This window comes from Euwallacea fornicatus, chromosome 17, assembly GCF_040115645.1.
Source record: "Euwallacea fornicatus isolate EFF26 chromosome 17, ASM4011564v1, whole genome shotgun sequence".
Lineage (NCBI taxonomy): Eukaryota > Metazoa > Arthropoda > Insecta > Coleoptera > Curculionidae > Euwallacea > Euwallacea fornicatus.
The window spans coordinates 4105701-4133552 of NC_089557.1; the positions used below are offsets into that span (position 1 = coordinate 4105701).

General features: G+C 36.2%; 2 protein-coding genes and 1 long non-coding RNA gene across 7 annotated transcripts; 2 read left to right on the forward strand and 1 right to left on the reverse strand.

Annotated features, from left to right (window-relative positions):
* On the forward strand, positions 1–14770 carry Oseg1 (intraflagellar transport protein Oseg1). Of its 3 annotated transcripts, XM_066292338.1 has the most exons (7): positions 1–156; positions 211–285; positions 1397–1519; positions 2281–2508; positions 2562–3354; positions 3410–3570; positions 4039–4641. In XM_066292338.1, exons 1-7 carry the CDS (start codon positions 102–104, stop codon positions 4359–4361), a joined length of 1758 nt encoding a protein of 585 aa, XP_066148435.1. In that variant the 5' UTR covers positions 1–101; the 3' UTR covers positions 4362–4641. The 3 variants fall into 3 exon arrangements, with proteins under 3 accessions (XP_066148435.1, XP_066148433.1, XP_066148434.1); XM_066292336.1 differs by lacking the exons at positions 1–156; positions 211–285; positions 1397–1519; ... (2 more) ...; positions 3410–3570; positions 4039–4641 and adding exons at positions 8930–9130; positions 10914–11700; positions 11783–11980; positions 12093–14770; XM_066292337.1 differs by lacking the exons at positions 1–156; positions 211–285; positions 1397–1519; ... (2 more) ...; positions 3410–3570; positions 4039–4641 and adding exons at positions 11568–11700; positions 11760–11980; positions 12093–14770.
* Positions 4772–7777, forward strand: LOC136344673 (uncharacterized). Its single transcript, XR_010732991.1, has 3 exons — positions 4772–5052; positions 5733–5952; positions 6002–7777. It is a non-coding gene; the product is annotated as an uncharacterized lncRNA (long non-coding RNA).
* CalpA (calpain-A) lies at positions 7660–27626 on the reverse strand. Of its 3 annotated transcripts, XM_066292340.1 has the most exons (16): positions 27167–27626; positions 21065–21328; positions 19351–19527; positions 19105–19292; positions 18745–18879; positions 18517–18685; positions 18248–18429; positions 17751–18004; positions 17459–17622; positions 17184–17401; positions 15168–15210; positions 14825–14960; positions 8558–8773; positions 8276–8403; positions 8030–8225; positions 7660–7976 (listed from the first exon to the last, which is right to left on the reverse strand). In XM_066292340.1, exons 2-16 carry the CDS (start codon positions 21311–21313, stop codon positions 7891–7893), a joined length of 2541 nt encoding a protein of 846 aa, XP_066148437.1. In that variant the 5' UTR covers positions 21314–21328; positions 27167–27626; the 3' UTR covers positions 7660–7890. The 3 variants fall into 3 exon arrangements, with proteins under 3 accessions (XP_066148437.1, XP_066148436.1, XP_066148438.1); XM_066292339.1 differs by lacking the exons at positions 21065–21328; positions 27167–27626 and adding an exon at positions 19953–20637; XM_066292341.1 differs by lacking the exons at positions 8558–8773; positions 21065–21328; positions 27167–27626 and adding an exon at positions 19953–20631.
* Between the last annotated feature and the right edge of the window lie 226 nt (positions 27627–27852).

A 27852-nucleotide genomic window follows, 5' to 3' on the forward strand; every position in this document is an offset into this window, starting at 1 on the left:
ACGTAATGATTTTTTTATTATTTACTTTTTTATAATTTGTATTGTTGTCGATCCTGCTCTGCTGCATAGATACTCTTCACTTCTTTGTATCTGGTATAAGTATGAGGGGTAACTTTCCTGAAAATAACGAAAAAGGAAACAAGCTAAGTGCTGCTGGTAAAATCACAAAGCTTTTGACGAATTTTCACATTTCCTTCTGCCTTTTTTCAGATAAATTAACAATTAACCGGGACCACAGCAGTGGCGATTGTTGCAGGCACAAACCATACGAAATGAGGTTACAAGGTACCACCCTATATACCCCTTATTTGCTATTCTCCTTCCTTATCAAGTAAACTCGTTACTGTTTGAAAAATGTTGGTCAATTTTCCTCGCGAAAGCTATATATGTTGTATATACAGGGTGTCCCACAAGTGTTTCATTATATTTCAGTGGGTAATAGTACATTGAAAAATAATATGACTCCCTATATAAACCATATTCCAATAATGCTTCATTAAGAAGATACAGGGTGTTAAACTTTACTTAAAAAATCTAACTTTTATTGATATATTCAAAACCGTTTGAGATATGTAAGTGAAATTTGGCATGTTTTGAGAGTTAATGTAGACGCATTTATTTATGCAAAAGGGCTATTTTTCGTTTCACCAGTGACGTGCGTACGGACACCTCTCAGTACATTTTTAAAGAAAAACATGGTGCGCCACTGGTTTTTATCAAAATAAAAATTATTTTTAGAAGTTTAATTTCATTTAGAAGAAAAATGCTCACTTGACTCTTTTTCGTCCGACGTATCGTTTGCCAGTAAAAAATTGAATACCGTCTATATGCACGATATTCTCTAAATGGTTTTAATAATGTTAAGTTTGTTTTAAATATTATTAATTTGCTATAACATTATAGAAATTGTTCAAATTGGTGGCCATTTTGTTCAATACATAATTGAGCTCGCCTGTTCATTGATACTCTGATACGTTGAAATATTCCAGGTGTGTTTTAAGTTTAACACCCTGTATCTTCTTAATGAAGCATTATTGGAATATGGTTTATATAGGGAGTCATATTATTTTTCAATGTACTATTACCCACTGAAATATAATGAAACACTTGTGGGACACTCTTTATAAAGCATCTCAAAATGAACCTAACAAATTATAAGAACGTATGCTGCGTATTTTCTTTATACTTGCATCGTGGGTCTACAACCCGCATCTGTAGCTGGGTAAATCAATCTACAAACTTTGCCTACTACTGGGAAAGATCGGAGGAGGGCTGTGGAGTTGGAGTGGAAGAGTGTTTTCTATTTTAGCACATAAAAAAAATAGTAAAGTTTGACAACATACCAATTCCATCAAACTAAAAGGTGAATTTACCTTCAAGTTAGTCGTCGTTTCAGATATCAACAATCAGCTTGAAATGGCCCAGAGTAGATGTAATTATTTGAAGGGTCAGCTCGACTGCATGAAGAAGATGTACGGAGCAAATCGGAATAGGCTGCCTCATAGGCAAAGGAAAACAAGTAATGTACAAAGTTCGATTGGCTCCTTTGAGGCTATTGGTAATGTTTTCTTTTTTTTGAATGAGGTGTGTGTGATTGAAAATGAAAATATGTACATATGTATATTAGTGATATCAGAAGTCGAGGGGAAGGATTTTTGAAGACTTCATTACTGAGATGCAAGTAGGTATTTAGAAATAAAATAAAATTGAAAACAAGAGAGAAAGAGCATAAACTAAAGAGTTAAAGAAGTTTTAACAGGTTTTACTACTTGATAAAAAATACGAACGTTGAAGTAGAAGGCTGGGAATAATAGCATCGATTACTGATTGAAATAGTAATGATGTTTTCAGCTATTTTCCATTAAAGTTTCTGCTACTTAGTTTTTTAGTAGCTAAAAATTTTTCAAATGGAACTGTTGACTTTGAGCTTCGCGAGACCAGCATCGGCCCTGTCTCATATGAGAGCAAGACCGAAATCCGTAGACAACATGATCGAGAAAAAAAATTCTATCGCAGTATGGCAACATAATTCATAATAAAACTATTAGTATGGAAAAAAAGTAGCTATAACCGCTCTAAATTAGAGAAATGCATTACATCGGTGTTTTTTCGGAAAGAGTCTCCTCACCTGCTTTACATATGACCTCTTGCTTCTACAGGAAGAGGGGAAGATTCTTCGAATTGAGATCTCTCTAAAACGAGTTTAAATATGACGATAAATTCGAATTTCAGTCTACAAGATGATTCTCTCAATTTAAGCCCATATTACTAAACTTTCAGCTATCCAAGAGGAAAACCCCCAGGACCAAGAAGCCACGAAAGCGACTCAATCACCGAGAATACTAGTAAACTGTCCAAAATCTAACCACATCAGCATTGACAATAGAACTACCATCAGGACCATCAGCAACATTCTCAACAGAATAACCAACCCTGTCAATAAAATCTCAGAGATCGACTCTCAACTGACCACACCTTGTATGAAAATACCTTTTGAAGTAAATGCGAGTAAGGAAAGATGTCATATTCCAAACAACACTTTCTAATGGTATGGTTTCTAGTTGCTTCTGTGAAAACTAAGAACATAGATATAGTCCCAGAGCTAAAAATCGAGAGTTTAAGGAGCATAGCGCCAAAAGATCTTGACTTGAAGAGAATAGTTCGTAAATCTGGAAAGCAAACCACCATAACTAATCTGTCTGCCAGAATGGAGAAAAAGATCAAGTCTGTGAGTGCAAAGTCCAAGACAGGATTGGATGACAAGTGTTCTGCTGTAATCATGAATCGGTTGGTCAGCAAATTGAAATCTAAAAATACCAACCTAGTGGAGATTTACCACAATGAAGCCGTGAAGCATAGTTATTCTGATGAGAGTGATTTGAAAAAGTCCCGGGAACAGTACGAGAGGCATTCAAAAGAAGATGTGCCACCTCTAAACATCCATGCAATTAATGAGCACAGTGGCACCGAACAAACTTCTATAACCAAACTGACTTACCCGGCCGAGTTAACTGGACAGTTTACCAATAAATCTCTAGAAGCGCTAAGAACTGAAGTCAAGTGGGTTTACAGCAAAAACTATAAACTACCCACTGTGACTTCCAAGATGAAACAGGTTACCAAAGCCTACATTGGAAATGTTAACTTGAAGACGATCCCTTTTTGTGCTGCAATTTCCACGACGCAGAGCCACAACATCGGAATCAATATTCAACAAGTGATGAACATTATCAAGAACAAGCAGCCCGTGAATGGGATTTCACCTACTTTGATACACAACATTGGCTTGGCTGCAGAGAAGCTGAACAACAAATCATTTTTGGCGTTTGTGTCCAATATTAATTCTCATATGTCGTAAGTTATTATTGGTGACAGTTGAGTTAAAATTGACTATACGTTATGATTGCAGGGAATCTGTGTCCAGGTATCCATTAGCGAAGACTGTTTTGAACATTCGACAGCTGCGGAAGCAGGCCAAGACTATTCCTGAAGGGGCCATAGAGGAGGGTGATGCCGAGGTTGACATGGATACTAGAGAGGGTCCAAAGACTCAGACTATATTGATTACCGGTGGGTTATAATTGGGATAAAACACTGCTTCACTGATACGTACCAAGATTGTTTCAGTAACGGTTAAAAATCTTCTAAATTCTCATTAGAGAACCTGTATTAACAGGTTCAACAACATGTTGATAATTTGAGCAGCATTATTCTGCAATGTCTGGCTTTATCGGAATTTATGCTCATTTCAATATTTTTTAGCGTCGAAGGAAACTTATGACGTCACCAAACTACTGAAAATTAATGTCCAACCAGATCAGTTGCGTAACTAGAAAGTTCTAAATTTAATTTAAACATTAACACTAATTATGACTCTCATACTGATGAGAATTTCTGTTAAAACATTAACTTTGCGTAATTAGATGTCCTAGAAAATCTGTGAAAGGTCTTCTGTTTAAAGATTCGTTTGGTAGGTACCATTTTTTGGTTAACCAGCAATTTATTTTAATGTTGAGTTTATTGCGATTCGTTCTCCAGAGCCATCGGGAAATATGAAGACAACAATTCTTTCAAATTGGAAGGCTGATAAAAATTTGAATACAAGGCAATGCGCCTGTTTGACACAAAATACCAAGACTGTTACTGAGAATAGCTCAAACTTCCAGGAAAAAGAGCTGAAAAAGAGTCTTAAAACAACTACTGGAAGTCAGCTTGATACAGAAATTCAGCCAAAAGTAGCTGCATTTCGAGAGATTCAAGTACCCACCAGCACTCAAGGGAAAAATTTTTACGCCAAGGAAAAAAATCCAAAAAGATTTTTGTCAAATCTGCATACTGATTTTGAGTATGTAAACAGATAATTTTGCTTTTCATAATTCTAGTAAATTTGCCGAGAAGAATGCCATACTATAGTAGATTTAAGGACTTAATCCAAAAAAAAAACAAGCAGCTGAAAGTGAAGGTCCAATGAGGGAAATTTCAATAAAAAAATTAGACTCTCTGGAGGAGCTGCAAGAGGGAGGACGCGATCACTTTGGAGATAATATTATACAAAGAGCTGTTAGTATTGAAGCAAGAGGTGAAGCAACCAAAAGAGAAGCGAAGCCAGTTGTGTTTGTTATCAAGAGAACACAATCAAGATACCGAAATTAGGTATAAAGAGTACGGAAATCCTCAAGCCACGTTGCTGTTGACTAAGCTGTTGAAGCAAATTCAACACTGCCAGATGATATACAAATCAAGCTTAAGCGAGGAATAACTAACAATAAAAGTACGATGGTTTTTGTGGGTCATGTGTGGTGTTACTGTAAATAGTACCTGCAGAATAATGGGCACTTTTACCGAACCAGCGAATAACAGTAATTGCGGCAATCTTTCATGGGACTTCGCTCTAACCACAAATTATCAGTCTTTATGCCATTGATGACACAACCGGGGTCTGCCCTGTAATTTTGTCGGCTGGGTGACAATTATTTGCCTTTGCAAAGCAAAAGTGCACGGATTTAATTCCCTGTATTAACTTAATGGGCATTGATTTGTGGTTGCAGACAGGTGAGAGATGATAGAGGGCTCTATCTAGACCCCATTTTAAACATTTACATTTCCCACAAACCACACGTCTCTTCTGCCATATTTACGCCGTGCTTTTTTGTATGTCCAATTCATTAAGAAACCTTTTAGTCTTAATGTAGATTGATGCCTAGCGGCTGTCCTGCACGCGACTATTATTAGAGGGGTGAAAAGGTGAAAATGTCCCTTTGGCTAACTCTATTCTTAATGGGGGTGACGTGAGGTTACCTGGGTGTTAAACGATGACACGTGACTCTGACCCTTCTGCTGGCCAGACGGTTTCATTTAGTTAAAATGGGAGATTTTTATCTTTCGGCTTAATATTACGGATCTAGTTTCATAGTTTTTTGATTAATTGAACGGCACGGGATTATTTTAGTTTTCCATGAAAAACCCAAATTTGAATATCTAATCTGGGATTAGCGACCTCACTGAAGTCACCATATTAAGGAACCACAAAAACATAAATGTATTTTTAGCAAAATTAGCCTTTTAACAATGTTACTTTGCATGACTTTGCCTGATGGTTAACATATGTCTACGTGATGTAATTCCTATACCACTTTTTGAATATTAAACAGGTTGACTCAGCGATGGTTCAAGAATATTTTGCGTTGTTTTACTAAAATAATTTAATTTTAAGTGGTGAATACATTTTATAGAAAAGAGAAGCCAAGAAATTTTAAGATAGAAAAAGTGGTTTCACTTATGAAGGAAGTTCACCAGGCATCAAATCCTTTAATGGAAGTGTCTTAAGTTCCATTACGACTTTTGTAGACTCGGTTTTTTAAACTGCTGGTTCAATCTTTGCCAGCAAGGCAATTCCTATTGAAATTGGGAAATTAACCAATGCTTTGAGTTAAAAATTTCATCGTTTCTATGGTAATTATCGTACTAGCAAAATTACCAAATCATTAAAAACGAGTTTTAGGTGTCGAAAACTCGAGGCCTTTTTGTGGCAAGGAAAATGTTCAAAAGACATCCGGGCTGGTGTTTTGGCAACCTGATAGGATGGGATTCACCAAAGCTCCTACCTACTCAAAATATCGGGATGAAAGAACCTTCTCCGATTCCGGAACTGTCCGTCGGGAATATATCACCAAGGCCAGAGAGGACTAGAAGTAGTTATTATCAATTACTTCACTTGTCTTTTGCTATTTGATTCTATGTTCTTCTCTTTTTCATGTTTTTAGAAGATCTACTCTCTTTTCAGATCATTTCTGTCGGGTTGTACTTCTTTTCACCGTTCGTGCAATCGAGACAGCCTTTGTGATTGTTGCACACCTCCCCATGCTCGATATATTTCCTTTCAAGTTATAGGAAGGACCCCATTCTTCCTTCTTCCAATCACTTTGTCTACTCCTTTCTGTCCTGTATCTTGATGTATGCACCCGACAAAAATTTTTGCTTTTTATTTCGGCAACAAAAATAGTTATGCATGTTTACAATATCTCTTGAGATGTTTCTCTTTACGTTTTAGCATCCATACCTGTATGGCCGTTCTGGGCGTGTTTGTCTCAAGGGTTAGTTTCTGGTGATGCAATAGGTCGTTCCTTCAGTGGGCCTGCGATTAAACACTCTCCATCTTTAGCCATTGAACATCCATACTTCTGCCCTCCGTGTTTGTTACCTCTCTCTTCCTCCTCCGGGGTTGATTACCCGGATTTGGAGGAGGAGGCATCCAGAGGTCACCACGTGGAGGTACGGATAGGTCTTTGACCCCCAAACTTAAGGCTTGATCTTGATAACTTGTTAAGAGAGTAATTTCCGCAGAGGCGATGATATAAGGATAGATTTTTATATACTTCCGTGGTTTACAAGAACATTTTCTTCACTCAAAAAGATATCTGTCATCTAATACTGAATCTATTCCTGTTTTTTTGTACAAAGATGAAGCATTAAGTACACTGGACAACTTTATCAGCTAATCAAATATGGTTTTTGAAAAAAAACATAGTTCCTATCATTTTTACCATATGTCTGCTATTTTTAGGACAAAGTGGCCAAAGTTTGCTATACCATCTTAAACAATTTCTTTATTCTTTTTACAAACGCTCGCTTAAATTTTAAAAAGTTTTTTGAATATGCAGGAGACATGATCCTTGAATATGGATAGTTGAAGTCCCCTTGGAAATGATGTTAATATGACGTGTGTTTGCTGATATTGCGCAGGACTGCATTGTACTGCTTAAACCATATTGACGTCATACACGGGGAACTTTCTACTCTTCAGATTCAAAAATCTTATCCCTACTGCCATCTCGGAGCAGTATATTTATCGTTCTAAAACTGTAGAATCGAAGGCTTCAACAAAATCATCGTTGCTCGATAGGCTACGTTTAGATGGCGCCACGTTAAACCCTATTTAACAATAACCTCGACCTTTTTCTTTTAATGTACAGGGCACCTTCAAAAAGTTCCCTTGAAAAAACCCATGGCGGGCAGAAAATATGGTTTTTACACTTTTATGGTAAAATAGCACCAACTTCCAAGTTTTAATTCAGATGTTATAAGTTTTTTAGCAGTAATGCTACAAACTATTTTGTTATCGAAAAAGCTTTAATGCACTCTTCTTGAAAACAACACAAAATGAATTAAAGTACTTTATTAAACATTGTATTAAAAGAATACTTGTCTTGAATTTTATAAATCCATAATTTAAATACTGTATTTGTAAGATTGTTCTTTAAGCAATATATTAAATATATATCACATATAAAGCTTTAATTTTTTTAAATAAAAAAGGACTAAAAGTATATAAATATAGTGCACGATAGTCATAATATCGAAGCTCTTATTTGATTTTCCTGCTGGTAGTACTTAAGTGTACAAAGTACATTCCAACCACTCTTGCAAATTAAATGTGGCAGTGTCGGTTTCAGTTTTGTCTTTAGCTTTAAATGTGTCTGAAATCATCAAAATTAACTTATACTTTCCTCAGCTTATTGCATGATCATACCTATCATAGTTTTCACTTTAGCTCCACACATGATGAAATCATCGAACTTAACTTCACCATTTTTGTTTCCGTAACGATGCATCAGCACATTGACAGCCCGATTATTGAGGCGGTACCCTGCAGATTGCAGTGCATTCCTTAATTCAAATCCACTGAAGGTACCCGATTTGTCAATGTCGTACAAAGACCAAGCGTTCTTCGAATATAAAAGGTAATATTATATTTTGTTTTGGATCCTATTTTTACCTTCCAGTTCCTGAGAGACACCCAAAGGGACTTGAATTCATGGTATCCAAGTTTGCCTGATTGGTCAGTGTCCATCATAGCTATAAGACTTCTGCAGACGTCTTTGGAAAAACCTGATTTTGTTAGTTCTAAAAAGGAACGTAAATAAGATTTTATTTTGATAAGAAGTAACTAGGTTCTGTGCAAATTTTAAAAAAAATCCATGCAACATGCATTATTTCGATGTGTCATTTCCGTAAAAAAGAATTTCATAACAGCATGCAACACACATGTCCTCCTCACCGGCAAATGTTGCCAAAACAGGTGTCCTTTGAGCAGATTTAGGCACTATTTCCGCCAAAGGTGTGTCTTTGCAGAAGTGCCCGCAAAGTAACCCTAATAGTTGGGTCAAAAAGTTGTTTTCATCCGTAGTTTGAGACACTTCAGTGAGGGGTACCGATGAGGCATTCAGGCCGTTCTGTTCTTTTTTGTAGTAGACCCCACTTCCCGCTATCAGTTCTGCGCGAAATTAGTACTGGTTATAGTGTGATCTTCTATGTTTAAATTTTTGAACACCCCTGTATATTTATTATAATTACATTACAGGTAGCCGCAGTAGGCCAATAAACCTGACCGGTTGGTTACCTTGGCGACGGCTTCAGCGTGTCAACAGACCATTAGCATCTGACTTTTGACTTCATTTGTGTAGAAGAAGTGACCGTAGAAAACGTGTGAATTTGTTTACAGCTCAAAGGGCCTTGATAATGGTTTCTGAGTTGTGAATTTCAATTGTGAAGAGAAAAGGTTTCAGTAGAAGATGCGGACTATTCCCAAATGGGTCGATCGGATACAGGACAGCGATAAAAATGGTCAAAGGTAAGCTGTTTTTTATTGCAGCGGTAAGGGTGTTACAAAAAAGTAGACTAATTTGTTCACCACAAATTCTCTGTGAAAAAATAATGGGACTTTTATTATCCTATTTTTTATTTTGGAGTCCCGTGCTCGTTATACAGGGTGTCAAAGTTGTAACCTTTAAAATGTTTTTAATTAATATGTCAAATATTTCCCGCAGAATTGATTCTACATTTGCTAAACATATTTAGCTTGAGAAGTTTTAAATTATAAAAAGAATCTAATATTTATTGACAGTAAACAAAAATAAGGGGTTAAGATACATTTTCTCTCCCCACCCCTCTTTCGATCTCGTTTGATTCTACGCCAATGGCTTCCAATCAAAATTTATTTAAAACACCATAAATTTTCACAATTTTTTGTCTCTTAAAAAATTTTATAATTTTTTGTTTTGGAAAAAAAATTGAAATTAATGCATCTTGTAAAAGAAGCTTGTAAAAGGATTCAAAAACCATTTGATTGCCAATGATAAAATTGATAAAACTAAATTTGCATTTAAATGAAGTATTTTTATCATAAAAATTGGTCCCATCCAGGTCTAAATCCTTTCAAAATTTAACAGCAAATACTGTTCAACATACATGTCCAACACATAAACAGTAATTAAATAATAAATAAAAAAGTTTTTCTTACAAGTAGCAAAGCATTAATTTTAATTATTTTTTCTCTCAAATAAAGAACTCTATTAAAATTCTGTAAAAGATAAAAAGTTGCGAAACATGTATGGAGTTTTAAATAAATTTTGATTGGAAACCATTGGCATAAAAATAAACAAGTTTAGGGGTACAAAATGCACCTTAACTCCTTATTTTTATTAACTATAAAATTAATATTGGATTTTTTGTTTTTATAATATGAGGCTTCTTAAGCTAAATATGTTTACCAAATAGATAATTAATTATTTGAGAAATATCTGACTTATTAAATAAAAACATTTTAAAAGCTGCAACTTTGACATCCTGTAGAGCGAGCACGAGACTTCAAAATGAAAAATGGGATAATAACAGTCCTATTCTTTTTCCTCAGAGACTGTGGTTAACAGATTGATCTACTTTTTTTAAACTCTATATTGGATTATCTTTTCAGTCACAGTTTTGAAAATTCTCCCTGTATTTTGTTTTATTGTTCAAAAATCTTATAGTCTGAAGAAAAATTGGCAATTTGGTACCCCAGGAACTAACTTAACGAAAATATTTTTTTTATTGCAGATATATTCAATTAAGAAACTGTTTAAAATATTTGAGATGAAATTTGACAACATGATTTCACTTTTGACTTCTCAACTCGGACATCATAGTTCGCCAGGTAGAAAAAAAGCTGCTGCCAAATTGCCATTTTCAACTTTTGAATTAGGTACGTTTCTTAATCCAGGGTGGTAAGGCTTAAACTGTTTTCACAAAAAACTCACATACATACATATATCCAGAGGAGACAGAAATAAAATTAAATACATGGAGAAAGAAAAAGGAACAATGTTTTTGAAACAGAATTTTTTTTATAATATTTGACACCTCATGAATTCCCAAAAATCTTTAAACTTCTCTCCAAAGATGTTTTACCTCATAGTTTTCAAAATCCTAATGATGAGCAACAAATTTGTAAAGCCCCGTATAAATGATTTAAGAAATGTCTAGCAAGATTTGAGAGTTTTAGACAAGTTTGATCTTTCTTCCCCCAGTTTGTGGTAGGACAAATCAACAAAACATGCCATTTTAAATTTTAATCTTAACCATTTAAATTCTTTCAGTATCTACGATCTGTGCTTCAATCCCGACGGCACTCAGCTAATTGTAGCCGGAGGCAACCATGTCCTGGTCTACGATGCTTCCGAAGGGTCCCTTATTCAGCTTCTTAAAGGCCATAAAGATAAAGTTCACACTGTCTCCTATGCCAAAAACGGAGAAAAATTCGCCAGCGGTAGCGCTGACAAGACAGTCATCATATGGTCTAACAAACTGGAAGGGTTGCTCAAATATAGCCATGGTGATTCTGTGCAATGCGTCTCCTTCAACCCTCTTAGTCATCATTTAGCCAGCTGCTCCCTCAGCGACTTTGCTTTCTGGAGTGCTGATCAAAAGGCTGTACAAAAACACAAAACTAACGTGAGAATCAACTCTTGTTCCTGGACCAATGACGGTCAATATTTAGCGCTGGCGTTGAACAATGGAACTGTCTCTATAAGAAACAAATTGGGGGAAGAGAAGATGAAGATTGAGCGGCCTGGAGGAGCGGCCATTTGGGCTATTGCTTGGAACACGAATAAAGGGGATCAAAGTGATACTTTGTGTGTGACAGACTGGAATAAGACCCTCTCGTTTTATACCCTTGGCGGGAAGTTGGTAGGGAAGGAGAGGAGTTTAGGCTACAATGCCTTGAGGGTAAGGTACTTTCCTCAAGGAGATTACATTCTGATTAGTGGATTGAACAAGTGTTGTAAATTGTATACGAGGGAGGGGATAAAGTTGGGGATGATTGGGGAGCCGCAGAATTCATGGATTTGGTGCTGTGAAGCTGACCCTACTGGTAGTTTTGTGGTAAGGTTAATAATTAAGAAAGAATATTAAGCAGTATTAAAGAATTAAATGTAATGTAGTAGTGTAATAAGTAATTTGTTAGGCTGTTGGGTGTGAGGATGGGACTATAGCCTTCTACCAGCTGATATTCAATATGGTACATGGGCTACACAGGGAGAGGTATGCTTATAGAGAGAACATGACTGACATTATCATTCAACACTTGATTACGGAACAGAAAGTCAGGATCAAATGCAGAGATCTCATAAAGAAAATTGCAATTTACACTGACAGACTTGCTGTAAGTATCCACATGAATGCTACTCCATATGAATTTCTGTATCATCAATTTCATTTTTCATAATTACAAATTGGGTGGACACGATAAATTGTTGTATAATTTTGTGTTTTAGGTTCAATTACCAGAACGAGTGGTTATCTACGAGCTCTACTCCAAAGACACCAACGACATGCATTATAGAGCAAAAGAAAAGATTCCTCAAAAGTTGGAATGCAGCCTTTTAGTAATTTGTACTAACCATCTCATCATTTGCCAAGAAAAAATGTTGCAAAGTATGTTTTTCTCCGGTGATAAGGAGAAGCAATGGACTTTCGATAGTCCTATTCGATACATTAAAAACATCGGAGGACCTCCCGGAAAAGAGGGTTTACTTCTTGGATTGAAGAACGGGCAAGTCTGGGAGGTGCACTTGGATAACATTCACCCCTTACTGAAAGTAAGAGTGAATGATGGAGTACGGTGTTTGGATATGAGTCAAAAGAAAGAAAAATTGGCAGTGGTAGATGAAACTGGTCTTTTACAAGTCTTTAAAGCGAAAAATGGCGAGCTATGTTTCCAAGAGAATAATGCCAATAGTGTAGCTTTCAATAACTTATACGAAGAAATGCTGGCATTCAGCGGTGCCAATGCTCTTTCTATTAAAGTAATGGATTTTCCTGCACACGTACAGAAACTAAACGGCTTTGTAGTAGGGGTCTCTGGCTCTAAAGTATTTTGCCTCAATGATTCCAATATGACAACGCTAGAATTGCCCCTTAGCTCCCCAATGTATCAATTCATAGAGAAAAACATGTTCACTGAAGCTTACAGAATCGCATGTCTCGGAGTTACTGATGGAGATTGGGAAGAGCTGGCGCACTCCGCCTTGGAAAAAATGGACTTTGAAGTTGCTAGACTGTCTTTCATCAAATTGCAAGACTTCAACTATTTAGAGTTAATACAAGAGGTGCAGGACCAACAACAGAAAGGCAGCTACAATAAGGATGTTATAGTTGGTGATATTCTTGCAATGAAAGGGAAGCTTAAAGAGGCTGCAAGACTGTTCCAGAAGTCTGGACAAGGAGGTAAAGCCTTGACTATGTATACCGACTTACGCATGTTTGATGAAGCTCAAGATTTCCTGGGATCTAAAGACAACAACGAACTTATCAAGCAGAAGGCAGATTGGGCCAGAAACATCAATGAGCACAAAGCTGCAGCTGACATGTATGTGTCTATAGGAGACTTTGCGTCAGCAATAGAGGTCTACACTGAAAAAGGTTGGAGCGATCAACTGGTGGACCTGAGCAGGCGCCTGGATAAATCAGACAAAGCTTCATTAAACTCCATCGCCCAACACCTTAAAAACATGGGACAAGCAGCTTCGGCTGCAGAAATATATCGTCGTCTTGGAGACTCAGCTGCAATGGTACAGCTACATGTTGACGCGAATGAGTGGGCGCAAGCTTTTGCCATTGTAGAGGATCAACCAGAATACAACGCCATTGTTTATGTGCCTTACGCGCAGTGGTTGGCAGAGAATGACAGGTTTGTGCAAGCCCAAAAGGCTTTTCATAAGGCGGGAAAGTCTGAGGAAGCCTTCAAGGTTTTCCAGCAACTTACCACGAATGCAGTAAGCGAATGCCGGTTCGATGACGCTTCATTCTATTATTGGATTATATCCAGACAGTATTTGGATCTATCCAAAGATAGCGGGAATAAGTTGGGGTGGTACTTGCAGAAATTCCGAGATAATGAGCTGCTGGCGCAAATTTATTATGCTTACAATACTATTCATAAGTACCTAGAAGAGCCATTTACTTCTTATATGCCGGAAGCGTTGTTTAATATCTCAAAGTTCCTGTTGGTAGAAACCGCCAAGCAAAAACCCCAAGGAGTATCGCTTTTTGCCATATACTTCACCCTAGCCAAGCAAGCGAGGAAACTAGGTGCTAATAAGTTAGCTAAGCAAATGTTTGACAAAATAACAAACTTAAAGGTGCCTAAAAAGTTTGAAGAGCAAGTAGAAATAGCTACCATTGCCTGCAAGGCCAGGCCCTATAATGACTCGGAAGAGTTGCTGCCCATGTGCTACAGATGCTCTACTTACAACCCTTTAATTAGCGGAGTGAATTCTTGCATTAACTGCGGGCAACCCTTTATTTTTTCATTTGTAAGTTTCGAATTATTACCTTTAATAGAATTCACCCTAGAAGAAGACATTTCCTATGAAGAAGCTTTAAGATTAATTGACACCCCCTCTACATCCAAAGAAAATGAAGGATTTACTGAATCTATAGAACAAGACCAACAAACCTTACAACTTAGTAACTTCGAAGAAGATTCAGATCCTTTCGTTTTTAAACCAGATTTCAACCAAGAGGAAAATAAGCAATATAAACCTATAATTCTGAATAGAAAGCAATTACTCATGCTGGAAACGGAGACCGTACTGGTTTGCAAGTGGAACTCCCCTTTGCCATTTCAGTTCTTCAAGAATATATTGCCAGAACTTCATGTAACTCTTTGTCATTCATGCTTTAAGGCGTTTCACGTAGATGACTTTGAATTGCAGCTGCTACAAAAGGGATTCTGCCCTTTTTGTAGGGTGAGTCCTGATAGTATTGAAACGGAGGGTGCTACTGCTGATGAGTTAATGTTTTAAGAGTTGTTGCCTAATATTGTTAAAATAAATTTTGTTAATGCTTATCATATTACCTAATCGACTATAAAATTGAATTTGTTACTTTGAGGCCAAAAAAAATAATTTGAAGAAAAAAACGACGATGATTAAATAACGTCATCATTAAATGTCTTGCATTTTTTTACGCTAACATTTCCCAAATTCCAATGATTTATACTCACCATCTCTCATAGAATAATCTAAAATCTCCTTCAATTCCTTCCAGTCCACTTCCTTATCATCTCCAGCCAACTTCAAAAAAACTTCAAAGACCTTATCGGTTTCCTGCTGCTCTTCAGGTGAAGGCTCCGCCTCGATCTACAGGTTATAACTCCCTCAAAATTCACCTTTTATAATAATTATAATATGAATATGCAACTTTTCTTCGTAACCTTACTGACTCTATAATTAACACTCTTCGATTTCTCGATGAGAGGTTCTTCGAATGGTTTGAAAGGAGAAAAGCTAAGTTTACGTGAGAGATCGATGAGGGAAGTGGTTTATAAATGATGGGGTGCGACTTACTTTCTCGTCTAAATCGCCGTATCCAATGGATTGGTCATTTTCCCTATATGAAAAGAAATTAGCGTTAATGAAACATATGGGAATGAGAGTGTAAAATATTAAAGTGCTGCAGGGGTTATATGTTATATGTGAGCATAAGAGCAGGTTAAAATAAAATTGCATGTCTGCAGCTATATTTGATTTATTGAGTTGTTAAAAAATAAATAAGAGTAATAAAAGTGAAACAAAATATATACATATTGTATAGCTCTTTTTGAACTTATTGTTGGATGTGTTAGGGTGAGAACTTTTGCACTTTGGTATGCTCAACTCGATACTAAATTGCAAAACCTAAAAAATATTTAGGCTCTTCTTGAAATATTGTCTTTAGTGGTAACAATAACAACATTGGGAAAGCATATATTAGGCACGTACAAACTGTAAAAACAACAAACAAAAAAATGCGGTGAAGAAATGCAATTAAACATAGATAAACAATAAACAAAAAACAAAAAATAAATTCGAGTATTTTACAGAAATCCTATTTTCAAGTAAATTGTAAGTACAAAAACAATGTTTACTAGTCATAACCACCACCATTTCAAGCCTTAATATATTAAATTAGTATTTAAAAAGTCTTAATCAAATAATGCAGAAAATGTTCAAAGTGTCGGAGAAATGAGGGGTTTCCAAGGAACTAAGAATGAAAACCGCTCTCAATGATTTTTTGTATATTAAACCTTCATGTTTTGCCGTTTTATTTTCCAATTTCAATTAATTTATATTTAGAAGTAGTACAATGTGCAGGAAACATTATTTAAAATATTATTTAAAATTGGACTATCGGTGGCAAATTTTGATGAACACATGACATTTCCCGAAAAATCGACGATTTGAATATACGAAAAATTTTCCCTTGAGGCATACTCTTCATTCATCTAGCTGCCTTGCACCTTCATTAATTACAAGTCTTCGAGAAAAACGATCACGTTGTATAAAATGGAACAAAACTTATATGCAAATGTTATAGCAATAAATGAGTAGGAATAGAGGTAAAGTTGTCATTTAATAGCTGATTTTTTCAAGAAAAAATGGTGGATTTTAATCATGATATCTAATAAAATTGTTTTGTAAGCGTCTTTAACAATTTTTTTATTGATAGAACAAGAGTGGCCTTTAATAGGTTTTATCTGGGGAGAAAACTGGTTTGAATTTGAGCGCAAACTTTGGGTAATTGGATGTCCGAACCCAAACCACTTTAGCATAAAACAAACCCCCAGCTTACGAATCAATAAATCAAAGTATTGTTAAATTTATCAGCGGTATAATTTCTATGCAATCTCATGAATTAATTAATACGCAACTTTTATTTTATTCGTTCTAGGGACACTACCTCCCTAGTAAAGATATCTGGATTTTGGTTGTTACGCTCTTAGAGCCAAATTACATATTGAATTACTGACAAATTTTGTGGAAGGGTATAGCCACTGTTAGGTTGCAAATAGACGCTTCAGACGATTTATTCCCATAGATACTATCTTTCCGATAAATCTACCCAATACTTCAATTATTTACTTCTTAGATATCTCATAACTTTGAAATATCGGATACTACTACTTGAACAACTTGCTAAAGAAATTGATAATCGGATCCCCTTTATCTCTATTCCTAGACGGCTGTTGTGGCTGTGAAGGATACCCTGGATACCCCGGATATTGCGGATTCGAATACCCAGGTTGGGGATAACCCTCTGGTTGTGCATAACCTCCCGGCTGAGAATAAAACCCTGGTTGAGGATACCCTCCCGGTGGTGGATACCCTCCTGGTTGTGGGTATCCTCCCGGTTGCGGATAAGGATACCCCCCGGGTTGAGGATATCCCGGATGAGATGCGCCGGGACTCGAGGGATATCCAGAGTATGGAGCAGAAGGCGTATCATCCGGAGGAGGTGGAGGATGATAACCGGGAGCCTTCTCCTCTTCGTCTTCTTCTTCCACCTCCCGCGGCACCCTCGAGGGTATACTATCTGAAGCGTACTCCATTTTGTTCTGGTTCTCTGAGAACACTCTAAGCATGAACTCGCCCTCTTCGTTGGGATCGAAAGTGGACGGTACGATACAGTAGGAGCCAGGGGGTAGTTTGAAACGACAAGAAACCTCCCTTAAGTTGATAAAAGACGGAGATCTAGCTACTGAGGCGTTGTACTTGAAGAACTGCATGTCTAGCGGTTTGGGGACCCTGTCCGGGTATGGAAGCTGGAATTATAATAACGTAATGACTGGCAGAAGGTGGTGAAATCTTAATGAGCTTACATGATAAATAGCAAAGCCTATCGTCAACAAATCAGCACCAGTGTTGCGGATTTGTCTACGATTTTTCTGCATCAAAGCCACTATAGCGGTGCAATTTCCTTCTTCATCGCCTTCGTCCACTTCAGTAAGGGTTACTCGGTATTGAGGATTGTGCCAAAAAGAATCTAACGTATAGAAACACCCAACAAATCAATTAATAATTAAATACAATAATAATTAATACATAATTGACACTTTTATTAGACATTTCAACATTTGTTAATGTTTTGATGATAGCCGCAATATAACCTACCTAAGAAATTTCTGCACCCGCCAGCAGTAACCCCTCTAACCCATTCGCCCTCAAACACTGACATTTCCCACTTCTTCTTGTTACCCTCCAGTAGCTCCTCTTCAGATAGAGAATCTGGATTTAAGTTGCAGATTTCTACACGACTGAAAAACTTCTGGAATTCCTTGAAAGACATCCAGAACTCCCCATCGGTATCAAAAGTGAGACCCAGTTCTTCCTTGTCTGATTCGGAGATGAAGCGCCATTCAGGAGATCTACAGTTAAATTCAAGTTATGAATGATCAGGCGGATATATTTATCCATAGGAACCGTATATAGCTATGAAATGCATAGGGTTGGAAATTAATAATTTTCTATGGAATTCAAGAACAATATTCTTTAATTATTCGGGAAAAAACAGATGCTTAGAATTTTTTTGTTCCTGATAATGGGCCAAGATCCAACCCAAGATTTTTCTTTTATCATTAGGCAAGATCGAATTAATTCTAAAAACTTACCCATCACTCCAAGCTCCATTCCATTCGGACTCATTTCCCCAAGGATTCCTCAGCCTTAACAGGGGAATTTTTCCAGTAACGTTAGGCGTTTGGATATCTACATATTGGACTCTCGTTATGCTGTACGCGTGACCCCTAACAAGACCTTCGGGAGTTTGTGCCTCAAACACATTTGGATCAGGCTATGAAAGTAATTAGCGTAATACAATTAACTTTAAAACAAAGAGAGAAATAGGTTAAAAAGTAATTTTAATATCTAAAGAACATACTTCAATGGAACATCCCATAAGCGAAGCTCTTTCATATGCTTTAATCATGATCTGGAACAAATTGGGTGGTGCAGCCTCCAATTCATACATTTCAGTTACTCCCCCAGTAAAATCTTCCATCGCTTCGCATGTAGAGCCCCCTTTCAAGGCTTCATAGGATCCATGCAATCTGAAATTGGAGGTTTTGTTATAGAGAGATATTGGGGCACAAAATGCGTTTACGCATACTTAGCGTAAGCTTTTTCTAGTAAGGCACTCCAAAATTCATTTTCTTCAGTTGAATGTAAAAATATAAGTTGGCCCCTGTATGTAGGAAGCCTGTCATCTATCACTACATCCACCCATTTTCCATATTGCCAAAATCTGAAACATAAATCGTCAAAAATGGTAAAAGTTGGAGATACGAATTCAAATGATAAGTTTTATGACTCATTTAACTACTAAAAACTATATAAAATATAATTATTTACAGATTGTTACACATTTTTGCTTATATATTGCCCTGAAATGTGTATTTAGGTATGAATAAACGTGTGTCTACTTCAACTGGCATTAAATGCGGAAAAGTTATTTTATTATATTGCTCACCTAAAATGAAATATCCCTGCATACTTGTCATCGAAATCCTGATCATCAGGTACGATTTGCAGAAACAATCTGTGATACAAAGTCAAATTCGCTGCTGCAGCTAATAACCAGCAATCCCCCAATTCCCCTTGTTGCACGTCAAATCTAGAGTAACCCTCAACGAAAAATTGTGGGTTATCGCATAATTCCTTAGAATGGACACAAAACCATTTAGTACCGTTCATAAATTTAGAAATGAAAACTTACATGCGGCCTCTTCCATTCATAATGCCTGTCGGGTCTCTGGCTAAAATAAAGGGAGGAATCTGTGGCTGGAAAGTCTGGATCTTCGAACAATGCGCCATTTTCGATCTGCTCGTCCCTGAGTTTGTAGAAGTCTTGTGGCCCACCTCTGGATCTGAAGCCGGAACCTTTTTCACCAAACTGGAAAAGTGGACTTTTAACTGTTGCTTTGTAATATAAATTTGATGACAGGTAAATGAATATTTGTCGAAACACCAAATCTGTATTTGATTTTGTGGGCCTTCTAAATATTCATTGCAATTTGTGAATCAATTTTTGCTTTCCTTCTAAAACGTTAGGACTTTCCGTATTATACGAATTTGAATCGAGAAATCGCCATGAAAGCGGCACTTCCTAGAATACTCATAAGTAGTACTTATTGAAATAATTTAATATTCTATTTTAAATATTGATAACCCAGAAGATATGTGATAAATTAAAACTAAATTCACTCAATTTAATTGTGCTTTAGTGTAACACACGTAATTAAAAAATATGCGTGATCATTCTGTAGATGAATGTGGTGATTGATATTGTATGAGCTTGAATAATAATTAATAAAATACCTTGTAAATTGTTTTATTCCTGGCAAGACTGTTTTTAAAATCGCCAGAGAGTAAGGTTTCCTTAGAAGTATGCCGAAGGTTCTTTTCCAATTCTACCCTACCAACTGACAAATTTTGTCCTTCTTTGGCATCAATAAATTTGATACTATCATTCTTAAAAATCCCGGAAACTGCTTTTTCAACCTCTGTATAATGCTCCTTTTGCTGTTCCTCGAACTTGAAAGTAATTCTCTTCAAAGGCACCGGTTTGAAATTCTCTTCTACCGGCGCCACCGAATGCTTCGAAATTTTTGGTTTAAAAATGTAAGTCGCTCTCGGAGGGTTTTTAACCGAAACTTTAACAATTAGATCTTCGGTAACAGGCTTGAGTTCCCTCATAGTTTTAAACCGAACGCGTAACACTTGACAGGATACGAGATACTGGCCCTTATCAACAACCGCACTCTGTATTATGTAGTGAATGTCGATATTAAGGCGTGTATGATTTTTTTTTTAATTTGAGAGGGGAAATAACATTTAGCTCGATTTTAATAGGGTGAAACTGGATCGTTCTTATTGTTTCGTGACTTTTTTCCAGGCGTTCAGACCTTTTCTAAATGCCATCGTCCCCGCGCGAATTAGGACGATGAGGTTTGCAACAGGTCTGAAGGAAGATTGTGTATAATCGATTATCATTGAAGTGGGCCAAGGATTTATCCAATTTTAGGAAAAAAACTTAATCCCCCACGGCCTAGTGACTCTTTTGGTCTTCAGAATTCTCAAAGCTCATACATAGTATGTATCATTAGGAATTGCTTAGAGTCGACTCTCCCCCAAACTTACTTGTTCGTTTGCTTTTGTATAACAAAGAATATCTTTAAAACTGTTAAACCAAATTAAAGGACTTGAATAAACAAAATATTTTCAAATGCCAACAAATTATGAATGAAGATTGGAAAATAATAAAATTTTTTACAGTGGTTTGCAATTTTACAGCGCAACTGAAAACTCTGAGATCAAGGTCAGAAATCTACGAAAATTGGGACTTACCCCCATAAAAAGTTCCGTCGTGTTCTGAGGTAGCAGTTAGACATTTTGATTAGTAAGTAACAAGTTTTAGACTATAAACTCACCCAAGCATTCTGCTTCTGCACCTTTTCAACTTGAATCACAGGTTCCTCAACGACCTCGTCATTGAGAGTGGGATAAATTGGAGGAGTGTGCCAGGATTTAGGGTCCAGTTGCCAGCCATACCCGTTTCCATGCCAACCGTAACCATTGGCCACACCTGGTGGTTGCTGGTAGTGAATGGTTGGGTATGCGTTGTGGTATTGTTGCCACCCGATGGCGACTGGATGTTGCTGGTGGGGGTACATCGCCATTGGCGTTTAGGAAGCCTGGAAAAAATTAATAACTGATTTCATTTTTAAAATATTGCGGGTCAAGTAAATTTTTCGATGGGACATAATTTGCAGAGGTGGGTGGCATCGAAAGACGATCTGTCAAAAGAACATCGCAACATACATATAGTTTACAGTGCTTTAGCCCAAAGTTTGTTATAACTTATTTAAAACGTGATTGGGTTAATGTTCGGGCTAGGGGGGTTCGTTTCGTATTCGGCGCGAGTAACCACCCTCGTGAATTGTTTTTTCGTGATTTGAAATAGTGAGACTCATGAAGTACTCGGTAACTTATTTATTGATTTGTTTGACCCGAAATACTTAATACTGTGTGGAATGATAAAACACCCCTTTTACACAGAACAGATCACGGCAAGGCGTGTGATGGGAACCGGTGTTGAATAGTAAGTGAATATCGGTTCCCGAAATTTCTTAACGTAAACTCAAGTGCTGACGCTGATATACAGGGTGAGTCGGGAGGATCGTGCCAAACTTCAGGAGCGTGTTGTACATGAAAAATAAATGTAAAAAAACTCAAATATTGTTATCCGATTTTCGTTTGTTTACAAGTTATAGCGTAAATAAAATTAAAACATAAAATTTAAAAAATTTATAAATTTCATCAGAAAATTCCATAAATTAACTTGGTTTGGATATCATAGTAATGTGTAATGTTCAAAAATATTGCCATTAACTTCTAAACATTTTCGGCTTCGTCTATGAAGAGCATTCGTTGCGCTCCTGATTGTTTCATGTCTTTCTTTAATAGCAGCTGCAGCATTTCTAATGCGTTGAATTAGTGCATCTTGAGAGTCCACTTTTACTCTGTACACTTCAGTTTTAAACCAACCCCACAAACAATAGTCTAGTGGTGTGAGGTCTGGAGACCTTGGAGGCCAACTAATAGGGCCACCACGACCGATCCAACGTATTAATTTATGGAATTTTCTGATGAAATTTATAAATTTTTTAAATTTTATGTTTTAATTTTATTTACGCTATAACTTGTAAACAAACGAAAATCGGATAACAACATTTCAGTTTTTTTACATTTATTTTTCATGTACAACACGCTCCTGAAGTTTGGCACGATCCTCCCGACTCACCCTGTATTTATCCCTATGTCTAAGTGGTACCGCGATTTATTGCTTGCGCCCTCTTTGATCGTCGGGTTGATTAGGCCGACTAAGGCCTATCGCTGAATACCCATACTGAGCAAATTTCTCAGCTGGGGACGGTTGGAATAATTTTATCGGTGGATCGTGAACATAAAGAAAAATAATTATTTATTTTATAAATAATTTATTGTTCAATGGATTACGATCTGAATATATTGAGTTGATTCGGTCACCACATCAGCTTAAGAACTAACTAGGAAAAACATGCTCGTTTTGAGCCCCTCCCCGAAAATACCATCGTTAGCCAGACTAATAAATCTGTTGGTCTATGTTATGACTGTAACCAACAAACCCATGTAAGATCCGAATCTCCCTCGGCATCCCTAACATTAGCCTAAGACAATTTATGGTCTTCTAAACGTAACACTCGGTCATAGAATTATGTATATGTTTATACCATCAAGGCAATAAGCCTTTATGGGGTGATCATATAACTGAACTACTGGCGGAAAATTCCTTAGCAATATCGCTAATCAAAACGCCATATAGACAAAACACAAATCAGCGCTGAGAACAGCAATACAGCAGGTGGGCTACATGGGCGTAGCATTGGGGAGAGCAATATATCGCTAAATAATCCACTAATTACACTAGACTTAACAGTTAATTTTGGCGATTTATATATATGTGAGCATTATTTGTCCATATTAAAACTATTAATCAATTATCTGAAAATATTACGGGGTTCTGGTTCTAAATTCCTCCCAAGATAAGTACGAGAAAATGTTAAAAGGGCTGTCATGAATTCTCTCGCATTTCTTGTTTATGTCAAGATCATTAATTGGCATTAACTGAAAGTGGTACAGGCTTTTGGTGCCAAGCTCTTCCCCAGATTAGCGTGGGAAGAGAGGGTTGTGTATAAATTCCTTTAGCGTAGGTGAGAATTACGTTTAGGGGTTTGGTATCCGTGGGAAAAAGGGCGGACAGTCCTTCCATCTTATCGGTTCTCTCACAAAGAGGGGATGTGTTCTGTGTATGGATACCGAGTTGTATCGGAATTCCATTTTTGGTTCACGGAGAAGAAAGAAGTGCTCTGAGAATTGTATCGTTTCTCTCCACCTTTGAACCGCGAATCTTACATATATTTCACATTTATCCCATCGTTCCAAATTAATTGTGTTTGTAATTTAGTCATCAAAATTCTCGTAATTTTGTTTAAAATTATTTTTGTTTTATGCTATTTTTATGAGTCCTGGGAAGTCTTCAATATCTGAAGATTTCGAACGCATAAATAAAGTTTTCATTATTTACTTTGGAAGGCAAGTGTTAACAACTACCTCTTAATGTGCGCATGGAGCAGATGGGAGGTGATAAATGGAATTTTAGCACTAACAGTCTAAATATTGACTAATACATTACTGGAAGCTTAATAAACGAGGTTTAAATAACCATTCGTCCAGATCAAATAAATGGTACTGTTAATTCTTTCAGCGTCCAAACCTCCTTGATCTCTGAAGAATTGGACTGCTCCTGGGTAATATTTATATACTTATTATCCACTTGATCCTAAATTGGGGACATAACTGAAGGTCTTACCATGTAAGGTGGTATTGCAATATATAACACTGAAGTTCATTTATGCATACGCAATCTGGCTTGATCACTTTAACAACACCAACGTCATGATGTACATGAAATTTCAGTATCACGAACTTGTATGCACCAATACGGCAGTGACAAGAATTTAATGTTTAAGTTCTTAATTAGCAAAAATTAAAATGCAAAAACTTAATACGAGTTTACCACAATTCTCGCAGATAATGAAACCCATAAATTTCGACCTACGTAAACTAGTTAAATTAATTTGAGACATACGAGTAGGTGGCTGAAATTTACGGCTATTTATACGCACAACAGTCCAAGAAAGTTCAATTAATCTCAGTGCAGGCTAGTTTGACAAATACATTGTAAATAATAAACAATAAGCAATTATTCAGGTAGAAAGTTTGGGAAATTCTGGAAATCCGGTTAAAAATGTGATGATAATTAAATTAAATTCTAAAAATAATATAGAAAAATAAATGTGCCAATTCTTTAACATCTATGTTGGATATTGGCAAATACCCTCTTTTACGAAAATAAAACATCCATGTGAACAAACCATTGTGATCAGTAGCTTCGTCGAGGCTGATTGGTCTGTTATGCTGTCTGAACGATCGATATTCCACACATGTGACATCTTTTTCCAGGATTGAACTTGTTTTATTTTAAAATGAGATCGCTTATTGTGTTTTTAATTGAAGAATGGGCTGACTACGTTCCTGTTCAATACTTTTGTCTTGCACAGATTGCGTGCAGGCGGCATACTTCCACTGTAGAAGTCATTTTTGGATGGCCTAATAATGCTTAGAAAAACGTGCGTTGCTATGTTGTATTATGCATGTTACGCACATAAAAGTAAAAGAAACCATGAACCACACATGTGAAAATAAAAGTTGAACAACCGATAAATTTGAAAAGGTTAAAATAGCTAAGTTGAATGAAAGGATGATTAAAACCATTTTTCCAGATTTCTAGATACTAATGAAAAAATAATAATGGTGAAATTATGTTTACATTTTTTTCAATGGATTCCTTTAAAATTTGTAAGTGCTGATATTTCAAAATGTTCGGAAATAGAATTCAAGGTGAAAATACTTGAGAAGTTGAGAAACTCCAGAGAAATGTGCTAAAAAATACGTAAACAACATAGCTGTTATTGTAAAATGGGCTGAATTTTTTTATTATTATTTTTTTAAGTATTAAAACTAAGAATTTTTATACATAGGAAAAATTGGGATGTTATCTGTGTTCAAGAATTATGGAAGTAATTTTTTTGGAGATTTTCTGCAAATATTCTTTTTGCATGTTTTCATCAAATTTTTCGATCATATTGATAAATATTGGAAAAGATCTGGGAAAGGCCATCAGGTAAGTAGTTGCTTCATCATATTTTCACAAAAAAAATTGAAATAACTAAAAATTTAGCGAGTGTTGAAATATTTTTTCTTTACCTTATACTTCACCATTTATTCCTGAACTTGTGCCCTATCACCTTCCCAAAGGAATTCGTCCAATTATCAGTAACCCTGTATACAATATCCGAAATCATTCCGTTTCTGAGATATCGACTGTTAAAGCATAGAAGAAAAAATCGGTTTTTCATCATTTTTTTAAAAATGCTTTTGCCGATTTAATTGAAATCTTCGCTATTGAAAAGCAACACGATAGTGTGTTTTTTAGAAATAAAAAATCATCTAGAAATTTCTGAAGTGTGCCTTTGGAATCGGCAGTCAGAATTTTACATACAAATAGTCTAGTTGATTTTAACAATTTTCATAATTACTTTAAATAAAGAAACTAAAAAGTAATAAAATTAAAAAATGAGAATTTGCAATCAAAGGAAGACAAATGACGAACCTGTAACTGTATTTAATACAAAAATTTCTCGCAAATGCCCTTTAAAAATGTATTAGGAGGACAAAAGTAACCCTAAATCTCAGAACTATTATGATATTTTGTAAGTTGCTTTAGCTATTCCAGAGGTCAAAGACATAGGCCTATCCCTTTTATTTAAATTTAGATATTTTTAGAAATGATTTTCAAGGTAGTTTATCTCATTATATCTTACTTTCTTCTTATGTCTTATATTGTTATGAGGACTGAGAAGTCTGATCAATGTGTTTGATTTATAGCATTGTTCTTGAAAGGCTATTCAAAGTTACTAACTACTCAGAAGTAATTCATAGAGTCCAACATGTATCAAGGAACATTAAGGAAGTGTGACAATTGCTTTTGCATAACGAATGTAAAGCTCCCTAATGTGGTTCTTTTCAGATATTTCACGAGTCAGATTGCTTCTCAGACGTTTCTAGGTGGCATGGAACTCTTGAATATTTTTTTTACTGATTAGCAGCATCAAAAAGCTTCAAATAGTTTCATTTCTTTTTGAGAATCTTCATGAGCTCCACTGGAACTGAAATTGGATTTTATTGAATACCCTGAAAACTTCTATAAAGATGAGGAAGTCTCTTTTTGTAGTTCTCTTATTGCATTGACAAGGGATATTGCTTTCTCTGCTATTGGTTTTTCAAAGTTTAATATGTTTCCAAGCCATTAAATTGTCTTTATCTTTCCATTTGTTGTGGTGTTACCATTAAGAATTTAACTATGAATCATATTTCTCCTTCTGTTGAATAATAACTTCAAGGAACGGTGAGGTAGCAAAAGCAGCAAAATCGTGATTTCAAATGACCTCATAGGCAACTGCAAATATAGTATTGTCTATTTTGAAACAGTAGATGAGGTTAGGCATGTGAACGATTTGTTAATTTGCCCCTATGGCCATTTTACTATTTATTTTATTATTGTTTTTTTACTTTCATATGAATTCAATGGCGAACATGCGTCTCGCATGCGACATGGCGCCGGCGTCGATGCATGACGCCCATCACGATGGCGCAATTGCCTTCAAATTTTGAGGCTAGGTCCATCAAATCGATATACAAGACATGCCCCACACGTTAAAAACAAATAAATTCTGGTCACCGCTTTAGTATATTCATTAAAAACTACTCAAAAAACATCCCTTAGGGCCGTCCCCATGCGACGACATCACCCGCACGTAATGACTTGACGTGACATAAATGTTTATCATCATTCATGATGCCATACAAACCTCTCGACACACCTAACCGTTGAGAATACTTGATGAATGTACCAGCTGATAAGTTATCACCATAACATCACTATCACGTTGGATGGATATTTTTTCACTAGGCACGAGCAAATACTTATTGATTGTTGTCTTCACTAAACAAGCGGATGAACGGGTATTAACAACACATCAGTAATAAAATTCGTGTACTGCCGCCGTTGTAAGTCGTCGCGATGTAATTTTAGGCTAAGGAGAAAACAGTTGTCAAGGCCGCCTGGAGATCGCACAAACGGGGGGGAATTTGGTCAGTCAGCGACTTGGGTTTTTGTTGTTTGTGCGTTCCTACATGAAGGCTTATAAACAGTTTTAGAATTCCCTGAAGTCTAATCTGAACTCTAAAGTCTTATAGGTTTAAAAAAAAATTGAACAAGAGAGTGGAGCCGTCACGACGCAAAACCGAGACGCCGTGTCTAACCGTCATACGGCGATCGAGAAGCTCTGCTATGAAAAAAAACCGACAGTATTTTTATGATGCCATATTGTCTTTGTTTTATTAATAATGGTGACTAATACACACATATTAGATAGAGAAATTTATGACTCTTTAGATAGCATCCGTGTTTGTAATGTTATTATAATTTTAAAGTTACCAAATTCATATCCCACATTGGTTTTTAATTAATTGTTTGTTGGCAATGCCATAACAT